Source organism: Lactuca saligna, chromosome 4 (genome assembly GCF_052625555.1).
Source record: "Lactuca saligna cultivar CGN05327 chromosome 4, ASM5262555v1, whole genome shotgun sequence".
Taxonomy (NCBI): domain Eukaryota; kingdom Viridiplantae; phylum Streptophyta; class Magnoliopsida; order Asterales; family Asteraceae; genus Lactuca; species Lactuca saligna.
The window spans coordinates 309,953,743-309,980,681 of NC_136420.1; the positions used below are offsets into that span (position 1 = coordinate 309,953,743).

Consider the following 26,939-nt stretch of genomic DNA (forward strand, 5'->3'; position numbering starts at 1 on the left):
GGACGGATGTGGCTCATTTCACTTGGATCGCTGTTTGTTGGCATTAGCGGCTACGTAGGGCAATAGCGGCGACATGTAACATATCAATTACATGTCGCCGCTATTGCCCTGCGTCGGCGCTAAAAGTGTTGCCGCTAATGCCAACATTTCTTGTAATATATATATATATATATATATATATATATATATATATATATATATATATATATATATATATATATATATATATATATTAAACTTTTTGTTATAATCGACAAATATTATTGTTATCATAAATAACATAAAAACATTATTGTTTTAATCGACAAGTACCTTTGCTTATCTTTTCCCCTTTGCCAAAAAGCTAATCAGGTGTAGACGGTGTAGACGAACAGTCAAATCATCCACCGGTTGGAGCACAAAACGACCACAGGAAAAAGTTATTCGTCCACTGCCAAGTCTAAAGCTCTTCTTTGAATCAAGGGTCCGGGCAGGAGAAGCTACCCGATGATGTTACCTGACCAGACATGTCAACGTTTTACTCTTGCTGAGATTCAATCGGCAACCCAAAACTTCAACGAGTCTTTAGTCATTGGTCGTGGAGGATTCGGCAAGGTGTATAAATGTTCCAAAATCGGGTCAATGACTGAAGTTGCAGTCAAACGGTTGCATTCCATGTCCCTTCAAGGAGCCAATGAATTTGAGGCAGAAGTTCAGGTACTTTCTAAGCTCCGGCATGGTAATCTTTTATCCTTAATTGGGTATTGCAATGAAGAAAAAGAAATGGTCCTCGTTTATGAGTTCATGCCAAATGGGACACTTGAAGATCATCTTTCCTCACCTGATTTATCTTTATCTTGGCTACAACCACTCAAGATATGTGTAGGGGCAGCTCGAGGATTAGACTACCTTCACATGGGTACATCAACTCAACATGGAGTCATACATCGTGATGTGAAAACCTCCAATATTTTGTTGGATGCAAACTTTGCTGCTAAAATTTCGGACTTCGGATTGGCTAAAGTTGGTTTAATAGATAGAACTCATGTGAGCACAGCTGTGAAAGGGACATTTGGGTACATGGATCCATGCTATTTCTACACAGGAAAATTGACAACAAAATCGGATGTCTACGCATTTGGAGTTGTACTCTTTGAGGTGTTGTCCGGGAGAAAAGCTGTAGATTCAACCCTTGATGAAGACCATTGGGGTTTAGCAGGTTGGGTTCAACACAAAATCAAAGAGGGAAAACTCAATCGAATTATTGACCCAAGACTAATTGGACAAATGTCAAGAAAATGCCTGAAGGAGTTTGTAAAGGTAGCACGCTATTGTTTACACACCAAACCAAAACAACGCCTTACCATGGCGGAAGTTGTGGTCAAGCTGGAGTCTATTCTTTCACAAGAAACAGAAATCGCCAACTCTGTTGGTTTTGAAGAAGGATTCATTTACAAACTAAGATCTCTTTTCACAAGCAAAGTTCATACTGCAATAAGATGGAATACGGATCAAACTTGTAGAATTTTCACATACGCTGAACTGGCAAATGCAACAAATGATTTTAAGGAGGAGGTGCTTTCCCCAACTCTAAATGAAGCCATTTACAAAGGATGGTTCGATGAAAGGACATTTGCTCCAACTGAAAGTGGTGTTGGTTTAGCGATGTATGTTAGGAGGATTGAGATTCTCTTGTACCAGGTACTTTCAATATGTGAAACAATGATATGTGACTTACTTTAGAATTTGGATAGCATAAAGAGAGCACATAGATTTTTTATGAATTCTAATATTTCTAGCCAAATTGGCTGTGCAGACGGTTTTCGAACTAAAAAGATTCAATCATCCCAGCTTTGTAAAACTCTTGGGATATTGTTCCAAAAAGGAAGAACTGTTTTGTGTTTATGAGTTCATTCATGGGAAAAGTTTGGCTAAATATCTTTACGGAGGTAAGCATCTCTTCTAGCTGTAATTGTAATGAATCTCTCGTTGTCAAATCAACAATTATTAATATGACCGTGGTTTTGCGTTGTCGAGGAATAACATATATGCAAGATTGAAAATCAAAGTTTATTTTTGTCAGGAATAAACGAGAATAATAGCACATTAAAAAAGACAGAATATTTAATGTGGTTCGATCAATGTGACATACATCCATGGAAAAGAACCTTGAGAACTCTTCTATTACCAGATTGTTACAAAGTGATTACATTGGTTTCCCTAAATACGAATACTTATAACCATAAACCCTCGCAACTATACGCCGAACCCATATACAAGTAAATATGGAATAACTAAACACGTCCATATATACCTTGACTTGAATTGTCGTGTACAGCTTCGCCCCTCAGCTTACTCAAAACCCTAATCATTTTGAAATCGCCATTCGGGTTTTATTCACTTCGATTGGGTCGATAAGGTAATTTATTCCCATCACCAAAATTCCGAGTAATACATTAACACCTTTTGGGTTACTTTATGCAGAACCAGGTACACCTTTACTTTCTTGGGATGCACGATTAAACATAGCAATAGGAGCATGTGAAGGCTTGCTATATGTACATAAGAAGAATCAGGCAACATATAGCCAATTTAAGACCAGTCATATATTGGTGGATACGGTAATATACTCCTCTACAATTGATTTGCTTGCATTTTTTGAGGTAGAATGGATGTAAATAACACAAGGGTGTTTAGGTTTCACAAAGAAGAATTTAATTCATATCCAAGATATCTTCAAATGCTACATTCTTTGTGAATTCTATTAATTCAAAAGGATGAACTAAATTTGATGGGTATTGCCAAATTTAAAAACATTATAATTATTTGAAAATGACTGAAATTAAGATACTAAGTAATCACATGATCTTCGGAAATCGGGAAATTCACAATATTTTCCAACTAGAGAGAAATAATTTAAAAATCGGAAAGCAACATGAATTGGGTGAAACTCTTACACTCAGCTCCCGAGTTCACTAAAGGAAAGAAAAGAAAAGAAAGGAATTGATCATCCTTTCCTTTCTCTCTCGTTCTTTCCGATTTGGGAGGATAGTTTATAGGGAAATTAACTTGATCTTCTTTTTCTTTCTGTTCCTTTCTTTCCTTATATGAAACTCGAGAACAAAGATCTTTCCAAATCTTCCTGCTTACTTTCCTTTCTTTCATTAAATGAAACTGGGGAGCTGAGCGCTAATGGGAGGTCAAAACAGCAAAATTAGGGCTGACATGTCGTTTTATATAAGTTGTTCGAAGCTCTTGCCTGATGATAGATTTTTGTCTATAAAAGTTGGGCCTTGTAACTCCCGAATGATCAAATGTTAGGAGCGATTGAAATTTAACCTCTTTTTTCCTTCTCCAGTTTATGAAAAATACTTGGGAACAATGAAAAAACAAAAAACAATATCTCGTTAATGAAAACTATAGAAGACTGTATTAGTGAGATCCAACGGTGAACAGCTGCCCAAAAGAAAGACGGCCTGGAAGTCTGAAGACATGATATATTTGATACATGCATAATATCATGAAAAATGGATACAAATTTTTGACTGCTACATAGTATCAAGAATACGTTTGAAAAAATATCTAAAAAAAATACTTTAGATATAAGTAAGGAACCATGACATATATCTTATATGTTTGCAATAGATTCCATTTTGAGGACTCTGCTAAGTCCTCGGTATGCACACCATCACTTTTTCATCTCAGTCTAACATCAATTTTAGTTTCTTTTTCTTTATCTTTGATGCTTGTTTCAGAATTTTAATGCTCGGCTTTCGGATTTTGCTTTTGATACATACGTGTTCCATATGGATCGATATTATGCCGCCCCTGAGTGGTTTCGTTATAGAGCAGACAGATTTGATACATCTGAAGAAACATATGATATTCTTCATGGACTATCGCCTACAGATGGTATTGAAAGTGAAACATTTTTTATCCTCTCAATATATATTTGAATGATACACCAACCAAGTCTTTACTTTACCATGCACTTACCCCTATAGCTAGACAACTTGAGGGGGCATTTGGTGGGTAGAATATATTGGAAGGAATTGAATTCTGTCACACATTTGGTTGGCATAAAATGGAATGGGATTCCTAGTGTTTGTGAGCGAGAAGAGGGGAAGCATAGGGAGGTGCCTTTACTTGTGAAATTAGAGGGTTAAAATGGTGTAGGAGTACTTCTATCTAACAAGGAGGAATGCTGGTGATTAAATTCATGGATTCATTATTGCTCAAAGGATATTGTGAATACCGAGGGATTTCATTTCGGTACTTATTTGCAACCAAATGCAGGATTAAAATGGAACTGAATTCTAATTCCGGCCAAATCCTACAAAATCCAACTTCCGAACGCCCCCTTAGTTATTTGTGTGTAAGCAAATGGCTAACCAATCAAACACACCACTTTGATAGATTTTGCGATGAAGAATGAGATCTATGCTTTTGGAGTGGTGCTGCTGGAAATGCTAACAGGGATGAAGGTGTATGATGAGGAGAGACCTGTCGGAAAGGAAGATTTTGTGAAATGGGCTATTCCGTTGTTAGCAGATGAGGTAAATCTGAGAATGATTATGGACCCACAACTTCATCAACATAATGATTTTCCTCCAAAGGGAGCATTTAAGTTGGCTCAACTTGTTTCCACGTGTCTTCATCCAGAAAAAGACAAACGCCCATCAATGGAAGACATCTTGCACGTGTTGAATCATTGTTATCAAGAAGAAATCAAAACAGTTTGACTCTTAAAAATCAAACACATAGTTCTTTTATAGACCTGCCAATGTAAAGTATACGATCTAGGAGATCAGCTGAATTAATAGGTAGGAAAGATAGTGAATCTTTGAACCATTTGTAGAATGTCTAATGGAGTTAAATATTTTCAAGATTTTCTAGCAAGTAATTGGCCACTAGATCATGCATGTGGGATTATTTTTAGTCAAGCATGTTGTATATATTTACAAACGTTGGATTATAAGAACCTTTTAGGATCTATTTGTCAAATTTTACTGATATATGTTCTTTAAGGAATGTGTAAATATAAGTTTTAAGAAAGTAACTGATAAATTAAAAATAATTGTTTGTTAAGGAGGTTTTTAGGTGATAAAGTTTAACATCTTAAAATGAAACGGCAGTTATCTCAATTTTGAAAATTAAACCATTAACTTCATTCAAAAATAAGTTGCTGGATATATATTTATTCTTTTCCATTTTAGATTGTTTAAATGCCTACTTCAGTTCTCAAAGAAAATGAAAGACAAAATAAATAAAACCAAAAGATATGCAAATTTAAGAAAAAACAACCCCAAGCACTCATCGAAGGCCAATATTATAAAGAAAACATGCAAATACTCAAAAATTGAAACGCATCTTCTCGGATAATTGTAGACAACATATGGTAAGAATTTAACTATGTATTGATGTGTTTATATTAGGGGTGTGAGCCAAGCCGAGCCCGAACATACCCACGCTTGGCTCGAGCTCGTATAACTGTATGTTGGCTCGAGCTCGAGCTCGGCTCGTTTCGAGCCCAATTTCAAAGCTCGTGCTTGGCTCGTAGGAAAAATAAGAAGCTCGAGCTCGGCTCGTTTTGTTTGTCATGTGAGCCTAAATGAGCTTAGGCTCGACTCGAGCTCGTTTATGGTTTTTGGGATCGTTTAATTTATTATCATATATTCAAGGGAATAATCCAAATTCTAACTTCAAAACATACATTCATAGATTCTTCATTTACATTGATTTAATGTCTAAAATATAACCAAATATAAGTAAAAGCTCAAATTACAAAAATAGTAGTTAAACTCCTAATTACTGAATGACTAGAAATAGACAAATCTTCCTTATGCAACTTCACTCCTTAGATAGACAAAACCTGCAAAATGTACAAACGAATCATTTTTTGAAATATTTTTCAGATTAAGAATTTGTTGTTTAACACATCTAATTACATTCAATTACTTTGTGTTCACCTCAAGCAATAAAACCTCAATAGGAAACCCCTCCTTCTACAAAATAAAAAGTTTGACAATTAATAATTTAAACTATTAAAATAATAATTATAATGTGGTTTTGATTTTTTCAAATATACCTTTATTTTTTTCTTGACTCCATGAACTTGCCTAATCCAATCTCCTCTGCAAATCAACATTTGTACCGTGTTGGACCCCAATGAAGCTCGATATGGATCAATAACTCTACCCCTGGCACTAAAAGTTGCTTCAGATGCAACAATAGAAATCAGGATTGCAAGTACATCTCTAGCCATCAATGGTAAAACACGGTACTTTAACTTGTGCACATTCCACCACTCTAAAGCATTAAATGATTCCATTCCTCTTTGTCCTTTCTCCCTATAAACACCTTCTTCTAAATACATATCAAGCTCTGACTTTTCTGGTCTCTCCAAATCTACAGTCTTTATGAACTCTCCAAATGCCTCCCATCCAGATCCAAGTGATGTACCTTCATTCAACCCTAAAGCATTTCTTTCATATTCGCTTCCATGTGCTGTAGATTCCCTAACTAATGTATCATGTATCTCTAAATACTCTAAATACATTTCATAAAGTGCATTCTTCACTTCTTTAATGTTCTCGACTGAATTTTGATAAAGTGTTGGAAAGCAAAATTCAACCAACTTCATCTTGAACCGTGGATCTAACACAGAAGCTATTTCCATTACAAACTTTTCCTTCATTTTCTTCACCATATCACGAATAAAATCATTTGTAGATAATGAACATTTATCAAGAGTTTGCTTCACTCTAAACACTTCAATTAGATATAAATTAGTAGTAGGATAATCACTGCTGGAGATGATATTCGTGCACACCTAAGCATAATCGTTGGATTTAGTCAACAAAGAAAATCATTTATTTATAAAATATCATGCATATTAAACACAAACCTTAATAACCTTCAAAATTGCACATACGCTTTGAACATTTTTCCCAATCTTCATCAGTCGGCAAGTGATGAAAATATGGTTCATGCTCTGCATACCTGAGAAAACCACAACTAAAGTGTTAGTGAATATGAACAGTTGTTAAAAACTTTAAGGTATATTTGAGTATACCTTGGGAAAGCATCTTTGAACTTTAAAGCCATGCACAACATATCATAGGTTGAATTCCATTGTGTTGGAACACCAAGCATTAACTTCTGATCACGTATTTGCATTTGATGTGCAGCCTTTGAAAAATTTAGACGTCTACCCTCCGAATTGTTAATATACTTTATACTCTCACGAACATCACCGATGATATGATCAATTATTGCAAGACCATCTTTCACTAGAAGATTCAATATGTGTGCGCAACATCATATATGAAACAATCTACCACCACATGAAAATTTTCTTACACGCGAAAAAGTTTCTTTCAATCTTCTTAAAGCTTTGTCATTATAAGCTGCGTTGTCAATTGAGATGGTGAAAATCTTATCTTTAATTTCCCACTCTTGCAAACACTTGTAAATACCATCAGTAATATCAACCGCAGTACGAGGAGGAGGAACATGTACAAAACTTAATACAAGTTTATGTAATCTGTAGAAAAACGTTGAGATATAAATTAAAATATGATAGAAAGAAAAAGATAAATAATTAAATATTAAAATTAAGCAAGTTGTTAAACCTCCAATTATGATCTACAAAGTGTGCAATAATAACTATATACTTAATTTTCTGATGCGAGGACTTCCAACAACCAGTTGTTAAACTGATTTTAGAGGCAGCTTTTGTAAGGGCTTTCAACCTTTTCTTTTCATGCTTGTATACCTTAAAACAGTCTGATGTAATTGTAACTCTGCTTACTTTCTCAAACAATGGAGTAGTTGTCTTCATCATTTTCACAAACATGGCATCTTCCACAGTAGCAAATGGTTGCTCAGTACTTAGTATCCAATTAGCTATGGCCTCCCTCATCTTGTTTTCATCATATTTTGTATCCGGTCCGATCAATGGTGGCACAGAATCCACATCACACCCACTAGGCTGAAATTTTAGTATTTGTTGGTTTTTTAGCGCTTGTTTATGGGGGATGTAGCTGTTTAGGTGTCTTCTATATGATGATGTAGGGCCTGAACCAGTAATAGCCAACCTTGACTTACAATGTTTGGATTTGGCTTTTTTTGTACCATCTCGGAGTGTAACTACAACAAAGTCGTCCCATACATTTGATGTTTTTTTTTTTTTTTTTTTTTTTTTTTTTTTTTTTTTTCCGTTTTCTCGTTAATTGTACTTCATCTTCATCGGTTTTGTTATTTTTTCTCTCACACTTTCATTTTCATTAGGAATTTGACTTGTCGTAATAGGTTTGTTGTAGACCCTCCATCATCCATTGAATATTCATAAGAAAACAATACAAATCATAGATACGTCAATTTGATAACTGGGGTTCATAAAAGATAAATAATATAAAATAAAATAAAATTTTGTATGTATATAAAGTGTTTGTAAAATTACAAAGGAGCATTAATAAGCATTTGTTTATTATAATTGCATCATATAGAGATATTTAATTTGGGTTTTCATATATGTAAACCATGATTTAAGATCACATTAGTGATAAAGCTGGATTTTTTTGGAATGTCATTGCTCCAACATGGGTTTTTTTTTTCACAAAAAAAATCGATGACAGGTAATATAATTTTGATATGTTTTAGGACAGATTAACAGAAAGAAACAAAATCTCAATTTTTGAAATGGTGCCAACCAAAACCAACTGGGGACCAACTGTAAAAACATATGACACAATCATACAAATCCTATATACACATACAATACAAACATGTTGCATAGGATGCTTTTGAACATATATATATATATATATATATATATATATATATATATATATATATATATATATATATATATATATATATCGATTCATTCAATCACAGGATGTTACCGACACATACACATAAAATTCAAACATATGAACTTTTGAGGAGCTGCTGATTTCAATTACTGATTTTGTCAAACAGGTACAACATATAATGCATGTTGAACACACACACACATATATATATATATATATATATATATATATATATATATATATATATATATATATATATCAATCGATTCATTCAATCACATAATGTTTTTAATTACATCAGTGATATCAATCGTATCATTCAATCACAGTTGAAGTCAAACTAAAAAAACAAGAAAATTTTCCAATAATCATACCTGTTAACTGTTAAGAACGAGATGGATTTGGGGAACAATAGCAACGTTGAACAGATTGATTCTAGGAATCGTATTTGTTGAGAAAACTTTCCAAGACTCAATCGATACCTGTTGACTGTTGAGAACGAGATGGATTTGGGCAACAGGGGCGCCTAGATGGTAAACTGCTAATGTCTACCGTCATAGCCCTAGATGGTAAACTGCTAATGTCGATCGTTGTATGGTATGCGTTGTGCGAATGCGAAGTAAGGAGAAGGTCGGCAAAGCCGCGCTGCTTTGATTTCATAGAAAGAATTAAAGAAATTAAGAAAACAAATTATTAATAATATAAATATATAATATAAGGAGTGAAAAATAGATTTATATTATAATTTATATAGGATCGTTTAAGCTCGTGAGCCCTAGTCGAGCTCAGTATAAAAGCTCGGGCTTGAGCTCATTTAATAAATGAGCCCCGAGTAAAGCTCAGGCTCGTCTCGGGCTCGTTTAAATCGAGTTCGAGTCAAGTTTTAACGAGTCGATTCCGAATAGCTCACGAGTAGCTCGGCTCACTTACACCCCTATTTATATAGATAGATGTGAAAGTTCATTACCTAAATGTGTACAAAAAAATAGTTACCCATATATGAATACATCCGAAAAGTTATTTACTCTGATGTAACTTCCCAAAAATGCGAGCCAAAAATTTCGTTTTAAAAACATGTACTTAGCAAAACATTTAGGAATAATTCATTCAACAATCATTTCATTTCACCAAAAGATGTTGCATGTCAGAAAACATTGTCATAATCATAAAAATGTTAGAGTACAATTTCCCAGGAAGATATCATAATGCGGAATACGAGCAGGTGTGTGTGTGATGTACCGCTACTGTAACGCCCGTGTTTCTAGGCTTGCCATTTTTAGCAATGTAATAGTCTAGGTTAACCTTTGTAACTCAATTTGAAATAATAAGAATGTATTAATTGTGAATTATGTGAATTATGTGATTTATGTGTTTATTTTCTTGATTTTTATAATTTAATGAATTAAGAATGAAATAAGCGTCAAAATTAAAGTGTGAGATACACCCGATATCTTTGCATAAAGTTGTAGTGGTCGAAACAAGGATTCCGGAGATATAAGGAATGCCAAAATCCGAGTTATAACGAAGAAGTTATAACATGTCGAAGTTTCGAGACAGAACCGGCACAACGCCGAGTGACGTAAAATATGAATTTACGTTAGAGCAATATTTAGCCTTAGTGATCTAAACGAGAATCGAAGATCTCGTTGTTAGTATCAAAGCGATAAAAAGTTAGGCGAGAACGGACGTCGAACGAAGAAGTTATGAATTTATAACGAAATTTTCTGTCCCGGCCTATTAAAAATAAACAATAAAAAATAAATTCAAAATTAGCCGACGGAGTCTAAACGAAAGTTGTAGATCGTAGTCTCACCTTTCCGTGGATATAAAGAACGTCGAAAACGGAGTTCGTATGAAGAAGATATGAATTTCCGAAGTTTATTAATTAATTTATAATTATTTTTAATTCAAATTCGGAAGCATTATCCGAAGGCGAGTCACGGATCTTATCCGACTTACGCGCCGCGTAAGTGCGTACGCCCCGCGTACTCCGAAAATGTCGACATCGCAGCAAGTGGCTTCGGATGACGCAAGCGCTTACGTTTCTGAGGCAGTACGCCCCGCGTACTGGCGTACGCCCCGCGTACTTGCGAGGTTCAGCAACTATAAAAGGAGGTCCGAAGCAGCCAAGTTTTCTTTTACAAATTCTTCATTTTCTCTCATCTTTTGCCTCGATTTGCGTGCCGATTCCATCCCGAAGCCCCGGTAATATTCCCGAGTCCCGAAGCGAGTCCCGAGATCCCGAAGATCCCGAGAAGTGCGGTTTCCGAGCCGAAGCTCTGCCCGCGAGAAGTTCGATTTTCGTAAGAGATCTTCCAGATCTGCGGAGGATTACTACTTCTGCAAGCCGTAGTACTACCCGATCATCTTCTGATCAAGTGAGTGTGTAGTTATTTTCATTCCAACGCAATATTATGAAGTATTTTCTATAAAATACGTGTTATGTGTATATATTTGGTTGTTATACGTGTGAGTGTATATTCACTCTCTTCTATCTTATAGATCTGAGGTATTCTCTATGAAATACGTGTTATGTGTGTATGCCTCATCTGTTATGTGGAATATGTATTGCTTAAAGCATGTTATACAGGTTTTTTTAACTATGTATAAAAACGTATAATTTTTATCTACTAATATGTTGGGTAGAACATGGGTAGATAATTGGTGTGTAATAAACAGATGAGAGGCCTCGGTGTTATTGGTGTTATTCTAGTCATTCAGCAGAGTATGGATGACGACCACGGACTATTCTAGACTGTCCTGTGGAACACTAGCAGGCTCATTACCTGTAGGTGTTGTGAACGACGTGTTCACCGGTGTACTCTATCCCCCACATGGTTGCCTTTAGGACACTTATTGTTGAGGAAGCCCCTCTGCAGTAATGTCCGTCCCGATGAAAAATCCTGAAATAAGTTCCTTATAATAGACGTTATTTTTAGGAATGTAAGGTGAGGATAACGGGAATGGGTAATCGGGTTTATTGTTGATTGTTGAAATTAAATATAATTATTGTGGGTTTGAAAACCCTATATGCTCACCAGGCTCCCAAGCCTGACCCACTCAGTTGATTTATTTTACAGGAAGTGGCGCAAGAGCTTAAGATGGGCGAACATCAAGTTGTTTTTGTTTACAAGTCTGTATATGTATATATTTGTTGAACGACTTGTAATGTTATCGTTTATGCTTTATGACCTGGATCGGAACATGACATCCCGACTTTTGATTATGAAATGAAATCATATTTCTTTATGAAATTTTTTGATAAATATCTATTTTATCATGTTTTGTTTTTGGGAACAAATTCCGCATCTCTTTTAAAATTAAAAGGATTTACTCTGAAAATTATTTTAAAAAGCATAAATGAAATCGGTCTTTTCTGGCCGAGATTTTGGGGATGTCACAGCTACCGCGCCAGCTCCTTCCCCTTCGAAGAAGAGGTACCTGAAACCAAAACTGAAAACTATAAGCACGAAGCTTAGTGAGTTCCCCCATAATACCTCATACCATGCAAGCATACAACATGCAACTAGGAGATACGGGCCTTGCCCACACTCATGAAGATACGAGCCTTACCCACATTCCGCTAGCTGGGAGATACGCGCCTCGCCCACACTCCACTATCTGGGAGATACAGGCCTCGCCCACACTCCACTCTCGGAGAGATACGGGCCTAGCCCACACTCAGTCACTAAGCAATATCATACAAGTATCACACGGACAACAAGTATAAACAACATTATCATACTGGCATATATCATAATCAACTCAACTAAGAGATACGGGCTCGACCCACACTCTAATACTAACGTCTCGTCTATACATGCCGACCTTGGTGCTTTAGACCCGTTACTACTGGAAGGAAACTCACCTCAAAGTAACTGCCGATTTGTGTGGAAATTGACTGTCTGCTGCTGCTGCCGCTCCAGAAATCCTCCGGCTATAATTCCCACAAAATACTCAGTCAAATACTGCTAACCGCCTTTAGGGTAAATTGTCCATTTACCCTTAACAAGTCATGAGTCAAGTCACAGTCAACTGCCAGTTGACCAGACTCGCCGAGTTGGCTTGCGAACTTGCCGAGTCCCTTTCCCTTAGTCCAACCATAAATCCGTCTCTACTCGTCGAGTTAAGCGTTGACTCGACAAGTTTTCCTTTTATACCCAAGGCCAATAGTCCTTCATCCTACTCGCTGAGTTGTATGAACAACTCGCCGAGTTGTTCTTGAGACAAGAAGATTTCCATGAACTCGCCGAGTCATGGCATTGACTCGCCGAGTCATGGCATTGACTCGCCGAGTGACTTCATGAGTGAGTCTAGCTTCCGACCCACTGAGTCACACCCAATGACTCATTACTCCCAACCTGCCAATGCGAAAAGGGGGAAACTTGGGGATTCGCGACTCGAGTCGTCGAGTTAGATGAACGACTCACCGAGTCGGCCACATGTAAAGTTTCCAACTTTACGTGTAAATAATCACCAATAAAGGTTTTAGGGCTCAAAATGCACCAAAATAGTAGATATAGGGCTTTCATGCAATATGGCTCCATAAAGACAGAAGATCTAAGCTCCTGGAGCTCAACCACACCTAGATCTAAAGGCTAACAACTTATTACAACCCATAAAGCACAACAAGCTTGGGGGAAAAGCTCAAGAAGGACTTCTATGGAGCTAAAAGGGACTATAAGCATGAAAACAGGGGGAAATTGAGTTATACCTTAAGGAACACACTGAGATAGCTCAAAGATGCCTGACCTCCTCCTCTTCTTCTTGATCTATGTTCCTTCCCACTCCAAAACTTCAAGAAAACACACCAAATGCTTCAAACTCACAAGGAACAAGGCTTGAACGAAGTATAGGGCTCTGAGGGTGAATGGGGGCGAGCTTGGGGCGGAAATGAGGGGTTTAAATAGGGTGCAAACCCTTGAAATTTAGGGTTTCAACAGACAGCGGTGACTTGCCGAGTCCAGAATATGGACTCGCTGAGTCGCCAACTTAAACGTGTTCCCGGATCCCGCCTCTACTCGGCGAGTCGGACCTGCAACTCGCTTAGTCCAAGGCTAAAATGAAAAATACTAAGATAAATTTTACGTACCAGAAACCAGGTGCTACAAATCTCCCCCACTTATTTTAGACTTCGTCCTCGAAGTCTGCTGCTCGATCCTGAAATAGCTCGGGGTAATGCTCCATCATTTCTTCCACCGGCTCCCAGGTCCAGTCGGACCCCTTTCGGTGCTTCCACTGCACCTTCACTAAATCCACCCTCTTGTTCGTTAGATCCTTCGACTTCCGGTCGAGGATCGCGACTGGGCGCTCAATGTAATTCAGGCTGTCATCAACCTGTATATCTTCTAATGGCACCACCGCTGAATCATCGAGACACTTCCGCAGCTGGGAAACATGGAAGGTGCTGTGGATCTGGTTGAGCTCGGGTGGCAGATCCAGCCTATATGCCACCTTGCCCACCCGGGCTACAACCCTGAACGGTCCAATGTATCTCGGGCCCAACTTGCCCCGCTTCCTGAATCGGATGACGCCTTTCCAAGGCGACACCTTGAGGAGAACCATATCCCCGACCTGGAATTCCAGGTCTGATCGACACTTGTAGGCATATCTTTTCTGCTGACTCTGCGCAGTCTGAAGCCTGCTCCGAACCTACTGGATTCTCTCGGTCGTCTTGAGCACCACCTTGGTGCTCCCCATGACCCTCTGGCCAACTTCACCCCAGCATATCGGGGTCCTGCACCTCCAACCGTACAACATCTCGAACGTAGGACGGTCAATACTCGCGTGGTAGCTTAAAATGGTTACATTCTTTGTGATATACTCCTACCTTTTCTTCGTACTTATCTTCCTATCCATGTGAAATGATGACATATGTTATAATTGGATAAGATTAATGATATTTTAATACACTTGTCAACATTTTAAATAGGTATGAGGATATGTAAGAAGGAAGGTAGGATAATATTTAATTTCTCTTGTGAATTTTATTAATTCGCAATCTGACATGTATTGCCATATTTCATAACATTAAAATTGTTTGAAAACGAGTGAAATCAAGATGCTAGCTAACAATGTGATCTTCTGAAATCATGAAGTTCGCAAGATTTTCAATTTGGTAGAGGTGGAAGTATAATTCACAATTAACATTTTGTAATTTTCATATTTGTGAGGGTGCTTATTTGTAAATTTATTGTATATATATACTCATTCTCTACCCATTCCTGGGTATTGAGATCGTCACTTTCTCATGGTATCAGAGCACCCCTTTACGATTCCTCTGCCTTGATCGGTTCTTTCCCTCTTCTTCCCACTTCCGTTTCTTTCCTTCTCTTTTAGCAATGGTTTCTACCTCATCCTCTACCCACGATTCTGATCTCCCCATGAACACCATGCTTCACTTAATCACTATCAAGATTTCATCCACAAATTACCTACTGTGGATGAACCAGATGACGCATCTTCTTACTTATCAAGGGATGATAGGGTATGTCGATGGATCTTCGTCTCTCCCATCAGAATTTCCTGATGCAGCAAAATCAACTTCAAATCATGCCTATCACGAGTGGATTATAGCAGACCAATGCACAATACTTCTTCTTAATGTCTCTCTCACAGAGGAATCTTTTTCTAATATCGTGGGTCTCTCCACTGCTCGAACTATCTGGGTTGCCCTTGAATGGGCCTATGGCAACTAATCCATGGAGAGAATTCAAACCCTTCGTGATCAATTACGCTATCTCATGAAGGGTAATCTTATTGTTTCTGAATTTGGTACAAGATTTAAAAATATTTGTGACCAACTCTCAGCCGTTGGTCAACCTATTGATGAATCAGACAAGACCCATTGGTTTCTCTGTGGTCTTGGGGCTGCTTTTGAGACCTTCTCTACTGCTGTCCACGCCTCCCGTGTTCCTTCTGTTTTTCGTGATCTTTTGGCACAGGCTGAGGGACATGAAATGTTCCATCAATCAATTCATGGATCCACCCCTCATGTTGCTTTTTCTGCTCAACAAGACCATCATCACCCTTTATTGGTGTCTCCCCATACTACTCTTCAACCACCTCATTTACAGGTCCCATCCTTAACTCAGCAGGGCATTTTTCCTTCTTCTGGTTTTCGTGGCAGAGGTGGTCGCACCCCTCCGGGTGGTCGTGGTCGTCGACCACCTCACTGTCAACTTTGTTGTACCAATGGCCACTACGCAAATTCATGTCCTCAACTTGCATATTTTGCGAATGCATCTCCTTCTCGTGATTATGATCTTGCTCGTGCTTTTCATGCGCAGTGTCATGTGAACACTCCAGCACCAGATTGGTATGTGGATTTTGGGGCCTTGGTTACAAACTCCACACCTTCTGTTGGGGATGCCTCGGTTCTCTTTGGTAACGACACTTCTCTTCCTATCTCTCATGTTGGTACTTCTACCATTGCGAATAATGTTTGCTTAAATGATGTTTTGGTTGTTCCCAACCTTACCAAAAATTTATTGTCTGTCAGTAAACTAACTCATGACAATGATGTGGATGTTGTTTTTTCCCGCAATATGTTTACCATTCAGGATCGCCTAACGAAGGAAGTGCTAGCACAAGGAAAGTGTGATCATGGTCTATATGTGTTGTCTGCGGCTCCTCAAGTTCAAGACCTTTTTGTTCAACATAAAAATAAAGGCTCTTATGAATTGTGACATTCTAGATTGGGTCACACTTCATTTGATACTATTTCATTATTACGTAATTTGGGACATTTGGAGGTTTCTTCTATTTTACCGAAACCGGTCATATGTTCACCTTGCCAATTAGCTAAATCTTGTCGTTTACCATTTAAGCTTAATTCAAAACGTGTTTTACATGTCTTGGACTTGGTCCATTGTGGAGATGAGTCGTCATTGGAGGGAAGGGTCTCGGGAAACACAACACCAGGTGGTGGAGGTGGACATAGGTTGCATGGCACATGTGAAGGCGTAGGGGTGGGTGGTGTAAGAAGGGAAGGTGATGTGGATAAGGAGGGTAGAGATATGTCATTGAGAAATGTGTGAAGGGTGAGAGTAGAGAGAGGTGTATTGGAAGGTATGTCTTTGTACGGGAAACTCATCTCATCAAAACGTGCATGTCGAGTGATATAAATTCGTGATGTAAGTGGGTCAAGACATTGATCACCCTTATATTGGGGGTTATATCCAATAAAGATACACACACTACTCCTTGGAGCAAGTTTGTTAGAGGTATATCCCTATAAGTACGTATAAACCCGACAACCAAATGGTTTAAAATTGACATATGAGGGAACACGACCAAACAGAACTTCAAAAGGAGACTTTGAAGAGAGAATCTTGGTAGGCAAGCGATTAATAATGTAGATCACGGATGCAAAGGCATGAACCCAATACGAGGGAGGTACATGAGCATGGAAAAGCATGGCAAGCCCTGTCTCAACAATGTGTCGATGTTTCCGTTCGACACGACCAATCTGTTACGGAGTATAGGGGCACGGAATCTGATGAAAACGTACCATTGTCGCTAAGTAACGTTTTTACATTATTGTTCAAAATTTCAGTTCCTCCATCGCTTTGAATTTTTTTTATTTTATTTTAGTGGCAAATTGAGTTTGAACAAACTTCATAAATTTATCAAGTACACCAAAAAACTCAGATTTTGCTTTGAGAAGATAAAACCAAGTGAATCTTGAGTGATCATTAACAAACGACACATAATAGCGATAAGCATTAACCGAAAGAACGGGGGATGGCCCCCATAAATCATGGAGCGCTAAAAAGCAGCCTACAGTTTCTTGCTCGAGTTGTGAGTCTGAATATCGAGCAATGGAAAATACGGCTACGGAAATTGTATGGCGCACACATCTTCTACGTGAGCTCCATGCCTTACCTGATGGTCGGCTAACTCCCTTGTGTGACAATCAAAGTGCTATATTTCTCTTTCAAAATCTGGTCTCACCTAACAGGGGGAAAGATATTGAGTTGGACTATCATTTTCGCAGAGAACTAGTTGCAAGTGGCAAGCTTCATACAATATTCATTCCTACCAAGCTTCAAGTGACGGACATATGTACCAAAAGTCTACCTCGACATGAGTTTGAACTCTTCCGGAATATGCTTTGTCTTGGTCCACCCCCGTTTCGCTTGCGGGGGGATATATGTCACTATTAATATTTTGTAATTTTCATATTTGTGAGGGTGCTTATTTGTAAATTTATTGTATATATATACTCATTCTCTACCCATTCCTGGGTATTGAGATCGTCACTTTCTCAGGAAGCCTCTTAGATTGGAGGTCCCGGGTTCAAACTTGGGCGTAGGCGAAAAACTAATTTTGGTGAATTTAACTTCCAACGAGCCATTATTTAAAAAAAAATTAAAAAAAAAAATAAAAAATAAAACTCTCAAGATTTTCCAACTAGAAAGAAATAATTTAAAATGGGAGAGTAGCATGAATCGGGGGAAACTCATAATCGGATGCCAAAACAGAAAAATAGACATGTGGGGCCCTTTTAAGTTGTTCAAGCTATGACCTGTTAAGACTTAAGAGCTTTCTGTTCATATAAGTTGAATCCTGAATAATTAAAAGTTACGAGCCTTTGAAATCTGACCTCTTTTTTCCGTTCTCCAATTTATCCATAATAGACTCTGCTATGTCCTTGATATGCTCGACAGCAACTTAGCATCTCAGCCTAACATAAATTTTAGTTTCGTTTTCTAATTCTTATACGCTTGTTTGCAGGATTTTAAATCCCGGCTCTCAGATTATGTTTTTGATTCTTATACGGTCCAAATAAATCGATATTATGCCGCCCCTGAATGCTTTCGTTATCAAGAAGGCATACTTGAGAGGCACGAAGAAACATTTGATAGTCTTCACGGACTATCGCCTGCAGATGGTATTGAAAGTGAATCATTTTTTATCTTATGAATATATATATATATATATATATATATATATATATATATATATATATATATATATATATATATATATATATATATATATATATATATATATATTTGAATGATATGCCAATCACCAACCAAGTATTTACCATGCAATTATGACTTACCCCTATGGCTAAAAAATTTGAGGGGGCGTTTGGAGTGTAGCATATTTTGGAATTTGCCAAAAGGATTTGAAATCTGAAGGAATTGAATTATGTCATGCATTTGGTTGGCAGAAAATGGAATGGAATTCTTAGTGCTTGTGAGAAGTTCGAGGGAAAGCATATGTGCGTTTACTTGTGAAATGAGAGGGTTAAAATGGTATTGGGGAACTTCAATTTAACCAGGAAATGTTGGTATTGATTCCATGGGATTTCAATTCGGTACTTATTTGCAACCAAATGCTGGATTAGAATAAACTAAATTCCAATTTCGGCCAAATCCTATGGAATCCAACGTACCAAACTCCCCCTAATTAGTTATTAGTGCATGCATCAATGGCTAACCAATCAAAAACAACTTTGACAGTTTTCATATTTATTTCACATCTGGAAAGGGAGTTTTTTTAGGTGATCAAAGTTTGAAAGTTTTCATATTTATTTCACATCTGGAAAGGATAATATCTCAATTTTGAAAATTAAAGCATTGACCTCATTAATTTGAAAATAAGTTGTTGGATGTCTATTTATTCTCTTTCCCATTTAGTTTCTTTAAATATGTAAGAATTTCATACATGTCCTAAATAATTACATGTCCTAAAGCAATGTATGTATTTAGGGCATCTATCAGAATGTCCTAAATCAATGTATTTATTGAGGAAATGTATCAAAGGAATGTAAACGCCCATCACATCTTTGTACATTCGAAAATAGCTGCAAAAACACGAGGGTATTTTGGTCTTTTAGTAAAAAAACAAATGAAATTGAATTCGTGGTGAAATACATCCAACATGGAATTTGAAGAAACTTGAAAAAATTGAATTGAATTCTGTTCATTTGGCAACCAAACAAACAATGGAATGGAATCGTGAATTCCAGTTCCCACAACTTACTCCTTTAAAGTCAACAAGCTGAGCAAATAAATAAGCTTCAGCCAATGAGAAAATGGTATCAATGAGTGCATAATCAGGCTCATCAAATGCATCACAAACCAAAGTGTTGCCATATGTAGCAACTTTTTTGTCTTTTAACAATAACCTAAATCTCTGATATGCCACTTTCACATATTTATGGCTATCCATCTGTAAAAAAGTTTTTGAAAAAATATAAAACACTGGGATTCATTTTTATATGATATGGCTCAAAATTTATACATGAAAAACACAAACCTTCAATATATTTCCTCTCTTTTTAACAAATACCAATCCTCTCACCATGTAAGTCCAATCAAAAGACCAATCAAGCAACTGCATCAAATAGAAAACTATAAAATACCCAAAACTTATAGACTACAACAGTTTTTTTTTTTCTTATTAAGACATTGTAATTTGAAAATTTTACACAAGTATAGCATGGTACTTTCAACATTGTAATAATAAAAAATGAAAATAGGATGAAAATTTCATGGTTATAGTTTGCATTTAACTCTAAAACTTATACAATTTAAATAATTTCATTTGCAAATTTCATCAAGATTTTGTATGATTAACATAAACAAACCTCATTAGTGTATCCCAAGTTAGTGACTAACTTTTTCACTGTGCCATTATATGCAAGGGACTCAAAAGTTTTAGGATTGTATTGTGCAAGTGTATAATCCATATCAAATCCAACAGCAACAATGTTTTTCATATTCACAGCTTTGTTACAAAAAAATATGTTTGCTAATTTCAATCTTTTGGCCTCCATTAGGAGATGCCTATAGACATGAACCTTGACATTTTTCACTTCCATTAGGGCTCTGTAATTGTGTCTCTGATATAGCTCCATCACTAGGGATATCCATTTTATAACTTGCTCTTGATTGAAAACGGCTTGTTTGACATAATAAATCATCAGACATTGGATCATAATATTAAAATCATTTCTGGAAAGGTAAATTATTAGTAACTTATGACCTTTAGGCTCTATATGATGTGGTAGAGATGATCAAGAAGGGGTGTATTTCAAGAAAACAATCAAGAAAAAAATTCAACCCCAAAAACTCAAGAAAGCAAAGATTCTTACATACCCTTTAGAAAAACACGATGCGAAGATTAGAATATCAATACCGTTTTACATTATAACCTTTCCTAAATTTCTCTCTCTCTCTCTCTCTCTCTCTCTATATATATATATATATATATATATATATATATATATATATATATCAATACTGTTTTACATTATAACATTTTATAAATTTCTATATAAGACCTATCCAAAAATCTATTGTATGTTAAATATATCTTCATCAATATAATGGTATGTTGCAGGACATATACAACCTGAAAGAACAAAAAAAAAAAAAAAAATGAGCCAACGCCAATGGGCATGCATGATTCCCATCTAGTTCCAATAGTATTTAACTGTAATAATAAATGTATAACAATTTCATTAATCGACTTTCTTTCTAATTTCAAAATTAATAAATCAAAACATCATTAGTTTCTTTTGTTTATTCGTTTAAATTAAAAAAAAACACTTTAATTTTATTAATTCAATATTTTTCTAATTTTTCTTATAAATTTAAACTTTTTAAATAATTATTGTAATTTAAACAACAAGTTAATACATCTTGATTATCATCTTAATTTCATATTTATTTTTTTCTTTTAGATAAACTATAAAGGAGGTAAACATTGGCGTACTACAAACCAAAATACACTTGTGCCATGTGTGCAATGCTTACAAACCTCAAGGACCAAAAACATGCGAGTTTTAGCAATCTACAGGGACCAATTGTGTAATTTTTGTTTTCTAAAGGTTTAAAAATTAAAATGAATCCACAAGTATCTTGCTTCCATTCCAATCCCAAACAAACAAAAAAAAAAAAAGTAGGCGAAGACCAACAAAGTCAATGGTCGGACATCCGCTAGCAGCACAAGAACCAGACGAAATCATCCCGTTCACTGACGGACTTCTGAAGCTCTTTTCCGGATACAAGAGATATTGTGAAGAATCAAAGGTCCGATCAGGAGAAGCTAAACGACGATGTTACCCACACCTATCAAAGATACCAACTCCTCTTTCATATTCCCAGACCAGACATGTCAACGTTTTACTCTTTCTCAGATTCAATCGGCGACCCAAAACTTCGACGAGGCTTTAGTCATTGGCCGGGGAGGATTCGGCAAGGTGTATAAATGTTCCAAAATCGGGTCAATGACCGATGTTGCAGTCAAACGATTGCACTCCATGTCCGATCAAGGAGCCAATGAATTTGAGTCGGAAGTCAAGGTCCTCTCTAAGCTGCGACATGGTAATCTCGTATCCTTAATTGGTTATTGCTATGAAGAAAAAGAAATGGTTCTCGTTTATGAGTTCATGCCGAATGGAACACTTGAAGATCATCTTCGCTCACCGGATTCCTCTTTATCATGGTTACAACTACTGAAGATATGTGTAGGGGCAGCTCGAGGATTAGACTACCTTCACATGGGTACATCAACTCAACATGGAGTCATACATCGTGATGTGAAAACCTCCAATATTTTGTTGGATGCAGACTTCGCAGCTAAAATTTCAGATTTCGGATTGGCTAAAGTTGGGGTAATTGATCAGACACGAACTCATATGAGCACAGCTGTGAAAGGGACATTTGGGTATATGGATCCGTGCTATTTCTATACAGGAAAATTGACAATGAAATCTGATGTTTACGCTTTTGGTGTTGTACTATTTGAAGTGTTGTCAGGAAGAAAAGCTGTAGATTCAACCCTTGATGAAGAGCAATGGGGTTTAGCAGCTTGGGCTCAACAGCAAATCAAAGAAGGAAAACTCAATCAAATTATTGACCAAAGACTAATCGGACAAATCTCCAGAAAATGCTTGAAGGAGTTTGCAAGCATAGCAGGTCATTGTTTACACACCCAACCAAAACACCGCCCTACCATGGCGGAGGTTGTGGTGAAACTCGAGTCTATTCTATCACTAGAAAGAGATTGCATCAATCATAATATTGAAGAAGATGGATTCATTTACAAGCTAAGATCTTTTTTCACAGGCAAAGTTGATTCTGCAATAGAAAACAAATCTGATTTCAGTTCGCACGATAAACCAATAGTAATCACTGTTGATACTGCAAATGAAGTCATTACAAATCAAAGTTTCAGAACTTTCACGTATGATGAATTGGTGATTGCAACAAATGGTTTCAAGGATGAGGAACAATCCACAGCTTTCAATGAATATATTTACAAAGGTTGGGTTGATGAAAGGACATATGAGCCAACAAAACATGGTGTTGGTTTACCAATGCATGTTAGAAAGAAGGAGATTTCAACACAAAAGGTACATCCAATCTTTGAAATGATGATGATGTGGGAATAACTTTAAATCCCATAATGAATAAGCATCATGTATTTTTCATGCATTGTGCTATTTTTTAGCTTCTTAAGTCAACAATTTGGTTGTGCAGAAGGACATCAAATTTGAAGATTTCAATCATCCCAACCTTGTAAAACTCTTGGGATATTGCTTGAATAATCACCAACTATTTTGTGTTTACGAGGACATTTCAGCCATAAGTTTGGATAAATATCTTTACGGAGGTCAGCATACCTTCCAGTTATATCTTACCAATAATAGGAACATACTTAAAATTTTCTTTTTTTTTTACCAATAATAGCAATGTACTTTCTTTTTCACCTATAAATGAACGTGCTTACATTTGTCTACCAATATTGCCAATGTACTTTATTTCTTAAATCTTTCCATTATTGGTAAAGTATACGTACGTTGCTATTATGAGTACAAAATTGTTTCTACATTGCTATTATGTGTAAAGTGAATGTTAGTATGTTACTATTATGACTTACATATTGCTATTATTGGTAAAAAGAGAAAAAGTGACTACATTGATACTATAGTAATAGTAATTTAAATATATTGCTATTATATGTGAAAAGTAAAGTATCCATAAAAAGAGTTAGTACGTTCCTATTTTCCAAAATTTCCCCTAACATATATGCAAGGCTAAAAATTGCATTTTCCTTTTTTATATTACTTTATACGCAGAGTCACGTAGAACTTCACTTTCTTGGGTTGCACGATTAAAAATAGCAATAGGAGCAGCTGAAGGCTTGGTTTATTTACATAAGAGGAAACAGCCAGCATATAGCCAATTTAAGACCAATCATATATTGGTGGATACGGTAAATTATACTGCCATTAACACACTTGCAGCATAACATTAGTTTTACTTTTTTTTTTTTTATATAGTTATATAATTGATGCTTCTTTTCAGGATTTTAATGCTCGGCTTTCGGATTTTGCTTTTGATCCTTACTCATTCCAATTGGATGCATATTATTACGCAGCCCCTGAGTGGTTTCGTTACCAAGCAGACACATTTGATGGTCTTGACCCACTGCGGCTGCCTGAAGATGGTATTGTCTTCTTTTAAAGTGAAATATTTTTTATATTTAAAAATGATATAAAAACCAATTGTTTACTATGTACTTACCAAAAGCCTTTGGTTGTATGGAATGGAATAACGTATGAATGGAATTACTAAAGTAATTTAACACGCAAGATAATTGAATAGGTCATTACATTCCACATCATGTTTGGTGGACCCGTAAAATGGAATGAGTTTTTATACAATTTTTCCATTCTGCTACATCGGACAAACATAACATCTTTTCTTTTCTAACCAAGGAAACGGACCATTCCATTCCTTCTTTGATTCCATCATACCAAACACATGTTTCAATGGCTGATCAATTGAACACTACTTTGACAGGTTTTGCAATCAAGAGTGAAATCTATGCTTTTGGAGTGGTACTGTTGGAAATACTAACAGGGATGAAGGTATATGATAAGAGGAGACCCCTCGGAAAGCAAAAACTGGTGGAATGGGCTCTTCCATTGCTAGCAGATGAGGTTAATTTGAGTGTAATTATGGACCCACGACTTCAACACAATGATTCTTCCCCAAAAAGAGCATTCAAGTTGGCTCAACTTGTTTCAAAATGCCTTCAACTAAAACAAGACAAGCGCCCATCAATGGAATATATCTTGCAGGTCTTGCATCATTGCTATCAAAAGGAAATCAAAACCGTTTGACTCTTAAAAGTCAACCATAATCGTTCTGATGTTAATAGACATGTGAATGTACAGTATACAATCTTCGAAATCAGCTGAAGAAACAAGTAGGAAAGATAGTACTGAATGCTCCATTTGTAGAGTGTCTAAATAAAGTTGATATATATTTCTTTGAGATTTTTGGGACACATAATCGGTACACATATTGAAATTCAATAAGAATCAAGTAGTTGGCAAGTATGTGGGACTATATTGAGTAAAGCATGTTGTAGTTCCAAATTCCAAGCTTTTAGATTGAAGTCAACTAAGAAACTCTTACAATTTGTTTGTTAATTTTTGTTTAGAACATCAGCATTTTATAAGTTTGAAAGGAGCTAGACTTCACTAAACAAAATAACAGCACATCAACATCAGCAAGGATGGGATTTTGAAGCCACCTCACCCAAGTTTATTTTGACCTTCCTACTAAGCATGCTGTTAACTTACACAAACTCAAAAACTGCCAAGTAACAATTTTTTGAAACAAATCAGACTCTTTAGACTTACCTTTAGAAACAAAGCAGCATTTCCAAATAACTATAAACTCCATCGAGAAGTATAAAAAGTGGATTCGAGATAATCATTAATGACTTCTGCATGCACAACGAAGAGAACCAACACAACTAATTAACCTAACCCAAATGTGGACATAATAAGACCTCACCAACTCGCAAGCTAACTGAAAATTGCCATGGCAATGAGCCAAGAAATGAACAAAAGGCTGACAAACTCAAAACTCACTTCACATGTAAGACATAAACACATAGGAATGTCCAAACCTCAGCAGAGAAGTGGTTATCTATATTAAGGAGCTTATTTAAAGCCAAACCTATGATAAAACATTCACCTTTATACGAACTAAAAGGCTCCATTTAGTTGGGTTTTGATCAATAATTTGTTGGTAAATTGTTTCATTAATTGTATTTAAGTATAATGGATTGACTTGTTGATCAAAATCAATCTTGATGAATATTAAACAAGTAAGGAATGTGCAGAGTGCACATTTGTTTAAGTTTATTCAAGATTTAAAGTAGACTGTCATTATGGGGCATGAAGCCCCTGAATGAGCGGGGGTTCGGGGGCAGTGCCCCTGGGTGCGGGGTCTAAAGGGCAAAGCCCCAATTTTTGACTTTGTTTTGACTCTTTTTAAAATGCTCATTTTTATGACAGTTTATGATTGTTAGGGACAATTTTGGATAGTTTTGGGACAAAAAATTATTTTGTGATAGTTTTCAGACAAAGATGGTTTATAATTAATTTTGGTCATAATTATGGTACTCATGAAAATTCATAACAAATCCACTTCTTTGTTTTAGTTTTCTCATTATGAGTCTTATCCAACTGAAGATTAGGAAGTACCACCCAAATAATTCAATTTGAAAGTGATAATCTTCTTAGAATTTCAATTGCTATTACACCCCAAATTTATAACAAAAATGGAAGTATTTTTTGATCATGGGAAGTGGCGATTTTGTGAAGGGCATGACAGGCAAGTTTGATAAGTTGAAAAAGTTTGAGTGGCAAGATTTTTATAAATGGAAGTATTTTGTGATCATTGGAAGTGGCGACTCTAAAAGTGGTGAATGTCTTTAGTACACCCATGCCATTCACTGAAGATAAAACTTTAGAGGCAACAACGAGGAGAACAAAGTGGGATAAATATGACTATATTTGTAGTGAAAAAATTCTCAATGGTATGTCTAACTCTCTATTTAATATCTATCAAAATGTTAAATCTACAAAAGAATTGTGGCATTCTCTTGAATCCAAATACATGATTGAAGATGTTTCCAGCAAGATCAGTAACTTTATGGGTTACAATATGAATGACTTCATGCCTGTTATGGAACAATTACGTAAAATGTTAAGAATCCTGTGACAGTTTTCTCAACACAATATGAAAATGGATGAAGTAATTTGTATGGTTGTGATCATTAACAAATCGTCCTTTTCCTTCAAAGATTTTAAAC

General features: G+C 36.3%; 5 protein-coding genes across 6 annotated transcripts; 3 read left to right on the forward strand and 2 right to left on the reverse strand.

Moving 5' to 3' along the window:
* The first annotated feature begins 336 nt into the window (after window positions 1–336).
* On the forward strand, window positions 337–4,901 carry LOC145043943 (uncharacterized). Its single transcript, XM_078992720.1, has 5 exons — window positions 337–1,680; window positions 1,796–1,928; window positions 2,464–2,600; window positions 3,735–3,891; window positions 4,396–4,901. The coding sequence occupies exons 1-5, from the start codon at window positions 487–489 to the stop codon at window positions 4,719–4,721; spliced, it is 1,947 nt and encodes a 648-aa protein (XP_078848846.1). The 5' UTR covers window positions 337–486; the 3' UTR covers window positions 4,722–4,901.
* A 928-nt stretch (window positions 4,902–5,829) lies between these two features.
* Window positions 5,830–8,118, reverse strand: LOC145040853 (zinc finger BED domain-containing protein RICESLEEPER 2-like). The gene is made up of 8 exons (XM_078988743.1): window positions 8,089–8,118; window positions 7,656–7,972; window positions 7,320–7,525; window positions 7,055–7,271; window positions 6,896–6,981; window positions 6,068–6,750; window positions 5,938–5,984; window positions 5,830–5,851 (listed from the first exon to the last, which is right to left on the reverse strand). Exons 1-8 carry the CDS (start codon window positions 8,116–8,118, stop codon window positions 5,830–5,832), a joined length of 1,608 nt encoding a protein of 535 aa, XP_078844869.1.
* A 7,021-nt stretch (window positions 8,119–15,139) lies between these two features.
* Window positions 15,140–15,496, forward strand: LOC145040854 (uncharacterized). The gene has a single exon (XM_078988744.1). It carries the CDS (start codon window positions 15,140–15,142, stop codon window positions 15,494–15,496), a length of 357 nt encoding a protein of 118 aa, XP_078844870.1.
* A 4,240-nt stretch (window positions 15,497–19,736) lies between these two features.
* On the reverse strand, window positions 19,737–20,717 carry LOC145040855 (uncharacterized). Its single transcript, XM_078988745.1, has 3 exons — window positions 20,404–20,717; window positions 20,073–20,150; window positions 19,737–19,985 (listed from the first exon to the last, which is right to left on the reverse strand). Exons 1-3 carry the CDS (start codon window positions 20,671–20,673, stop codon window positions 19,737–19,739), a joined length of 597 nt encoding a protein of 198 aa, XP_078844871.1. The 5' UTR covers window positions 20,674–20,717.
* A 985-nt stretch (window positions 20,718–21,702) lies between these two features.
* On the forward strand, window positions 21,703–25,217 carry LOC145043942 (putative serine/threonine-protein kinase PBL2). 2 transcript variants are annotated; one of them, XM_078992719.1, is made up of 6 exons: window positions 21,703–22,738; window positions 22,889–23,175; window positions 23,303–23,435; window positions 23,902–24,038; window positions 24,131–24,272; window positions 24,629–25,217. In XM_078992719.1, exons 1-6 carry the CDS (start codon window positions 21,877–21,879, stop codon window positions 24,949–24,951), a joined length of 1,884 nt encoding a protein of 627 aa, XP_078848845.1. In that variant the 5' UTR covers window positions 21,703–21,876; the 3' UTR covers window positions 24,952–25,217. The 2 variants fall into 2 exon arrangements, with proteins under 2 accessions (XP_078848845.1, XP_078848844.1); XM_078992718.1 differs by having other exon boundaries at window positions 21,703–23,175.
* Window positions 25,218–26,939: the final 1,722 nt, after the last annotated feature.

What these genes read in the sequence shown, in the direction of transcription:
- LOC145043943 (XM_078992720.1), top strand. Translation starts at nt 487, where the DNA reads ATGATGTTACCTGACCAGACATGTCAACGTTTTACTCTTGCTGAGATT. An exon ending in TTGAGATTCTCTTGTACCAG is followed by an intron (nt 1,681 to 1,795) that starts GTACTTTCAATA and finishes TTGGCTGTGCAG; the next exon opens with ACGGTTTTCGAACTAAAAAG. An exon ending in TGGACTATCGCCTACAGATG is followed by an intron (nt 3,892 to 4,395) that starts GTATTGAAAGTG and finishes CCACTTTGATAG; the next exon opens with ATTTTGCGATGAAGAATGAG.
- LOC145040855 (XM_078988745.1), bottom strand. Translation starts at nt 20,673, where the DNA reads ATGGAGCTATATCAGAGACACAATTACAGAGCCCTAATGGAAGTGAAA. An exon ending in ACTTGGGATACACTAATGAG is followed by an intron (nt 20,151 to 20,403) that starts GTTTGTTTATGT and finishes TATTTGATGCAG; the next exon opens with TTGCTTGATTGGTCTTTTGA. An exon ending in AGAGAGGAAATATATTGAAG is followed by an intron (nt 19,986 to 20,072) that starts GTTTGTGTTTTT and finishes ACTTTTTTACAG; the next exon opens with ATGGATAGCCATAAATATGT.
- LOC145043942 (XM_078992718.1), top strand. Translation starts at nt 21,877, where the DNA reads ATGTTACCCACACCTATCAAAGATACCAACTCCTCTTTCATATTCCCA. An exon ending in GGATAAATATCTTTACGGAG is followed by an intron (nt 23,436 to 23,901) that starts GTCAGCATACCT and finishes CTTTATACGCAG; the next exon opens with AGTCACGTAGAACTTCACTT. An exon ending in ATCATATATTGGTGGATACG is followed by an intron (nt 24,039 to 24,130) that starts GTAAATTATACT and finishes GCTTCTTTTCAG; the next exon opens with GATTTTAATGCTCGGCTTTC.
- LOC145040854 (XM_078988744.1), top strand. Translation starts at nt 15,140, where the DNA reads ATGGTTTCTACCTCATCCTCTACCCACGATTCTGATCTCCCCATGAAC.
- LOC145040853 (XM_078988743.1), bottom strand. Translation starts at nt 8,118, where the DNA reads ATGGTACAAAAAAAGCCAAATCCAAACATT. An exon ending in TCCTCGCATCAGAAAATTAA is followed by an intron (nt 7,526 to 7,655) that starts GTATATAGTTAT and finishes GTTTTTCTACAG; the next exon opens with ATTACATAAACTTGTATTAA. An exon ending in TTCAAAGATGCTTTCCCAAG is followed by an intron (nt 6,982 to 7,054) that starts GTATACTCAAAT and finishes TGGTTTTCTCAG; the next exon opens with GTATGCAGAGCATGAACCAT.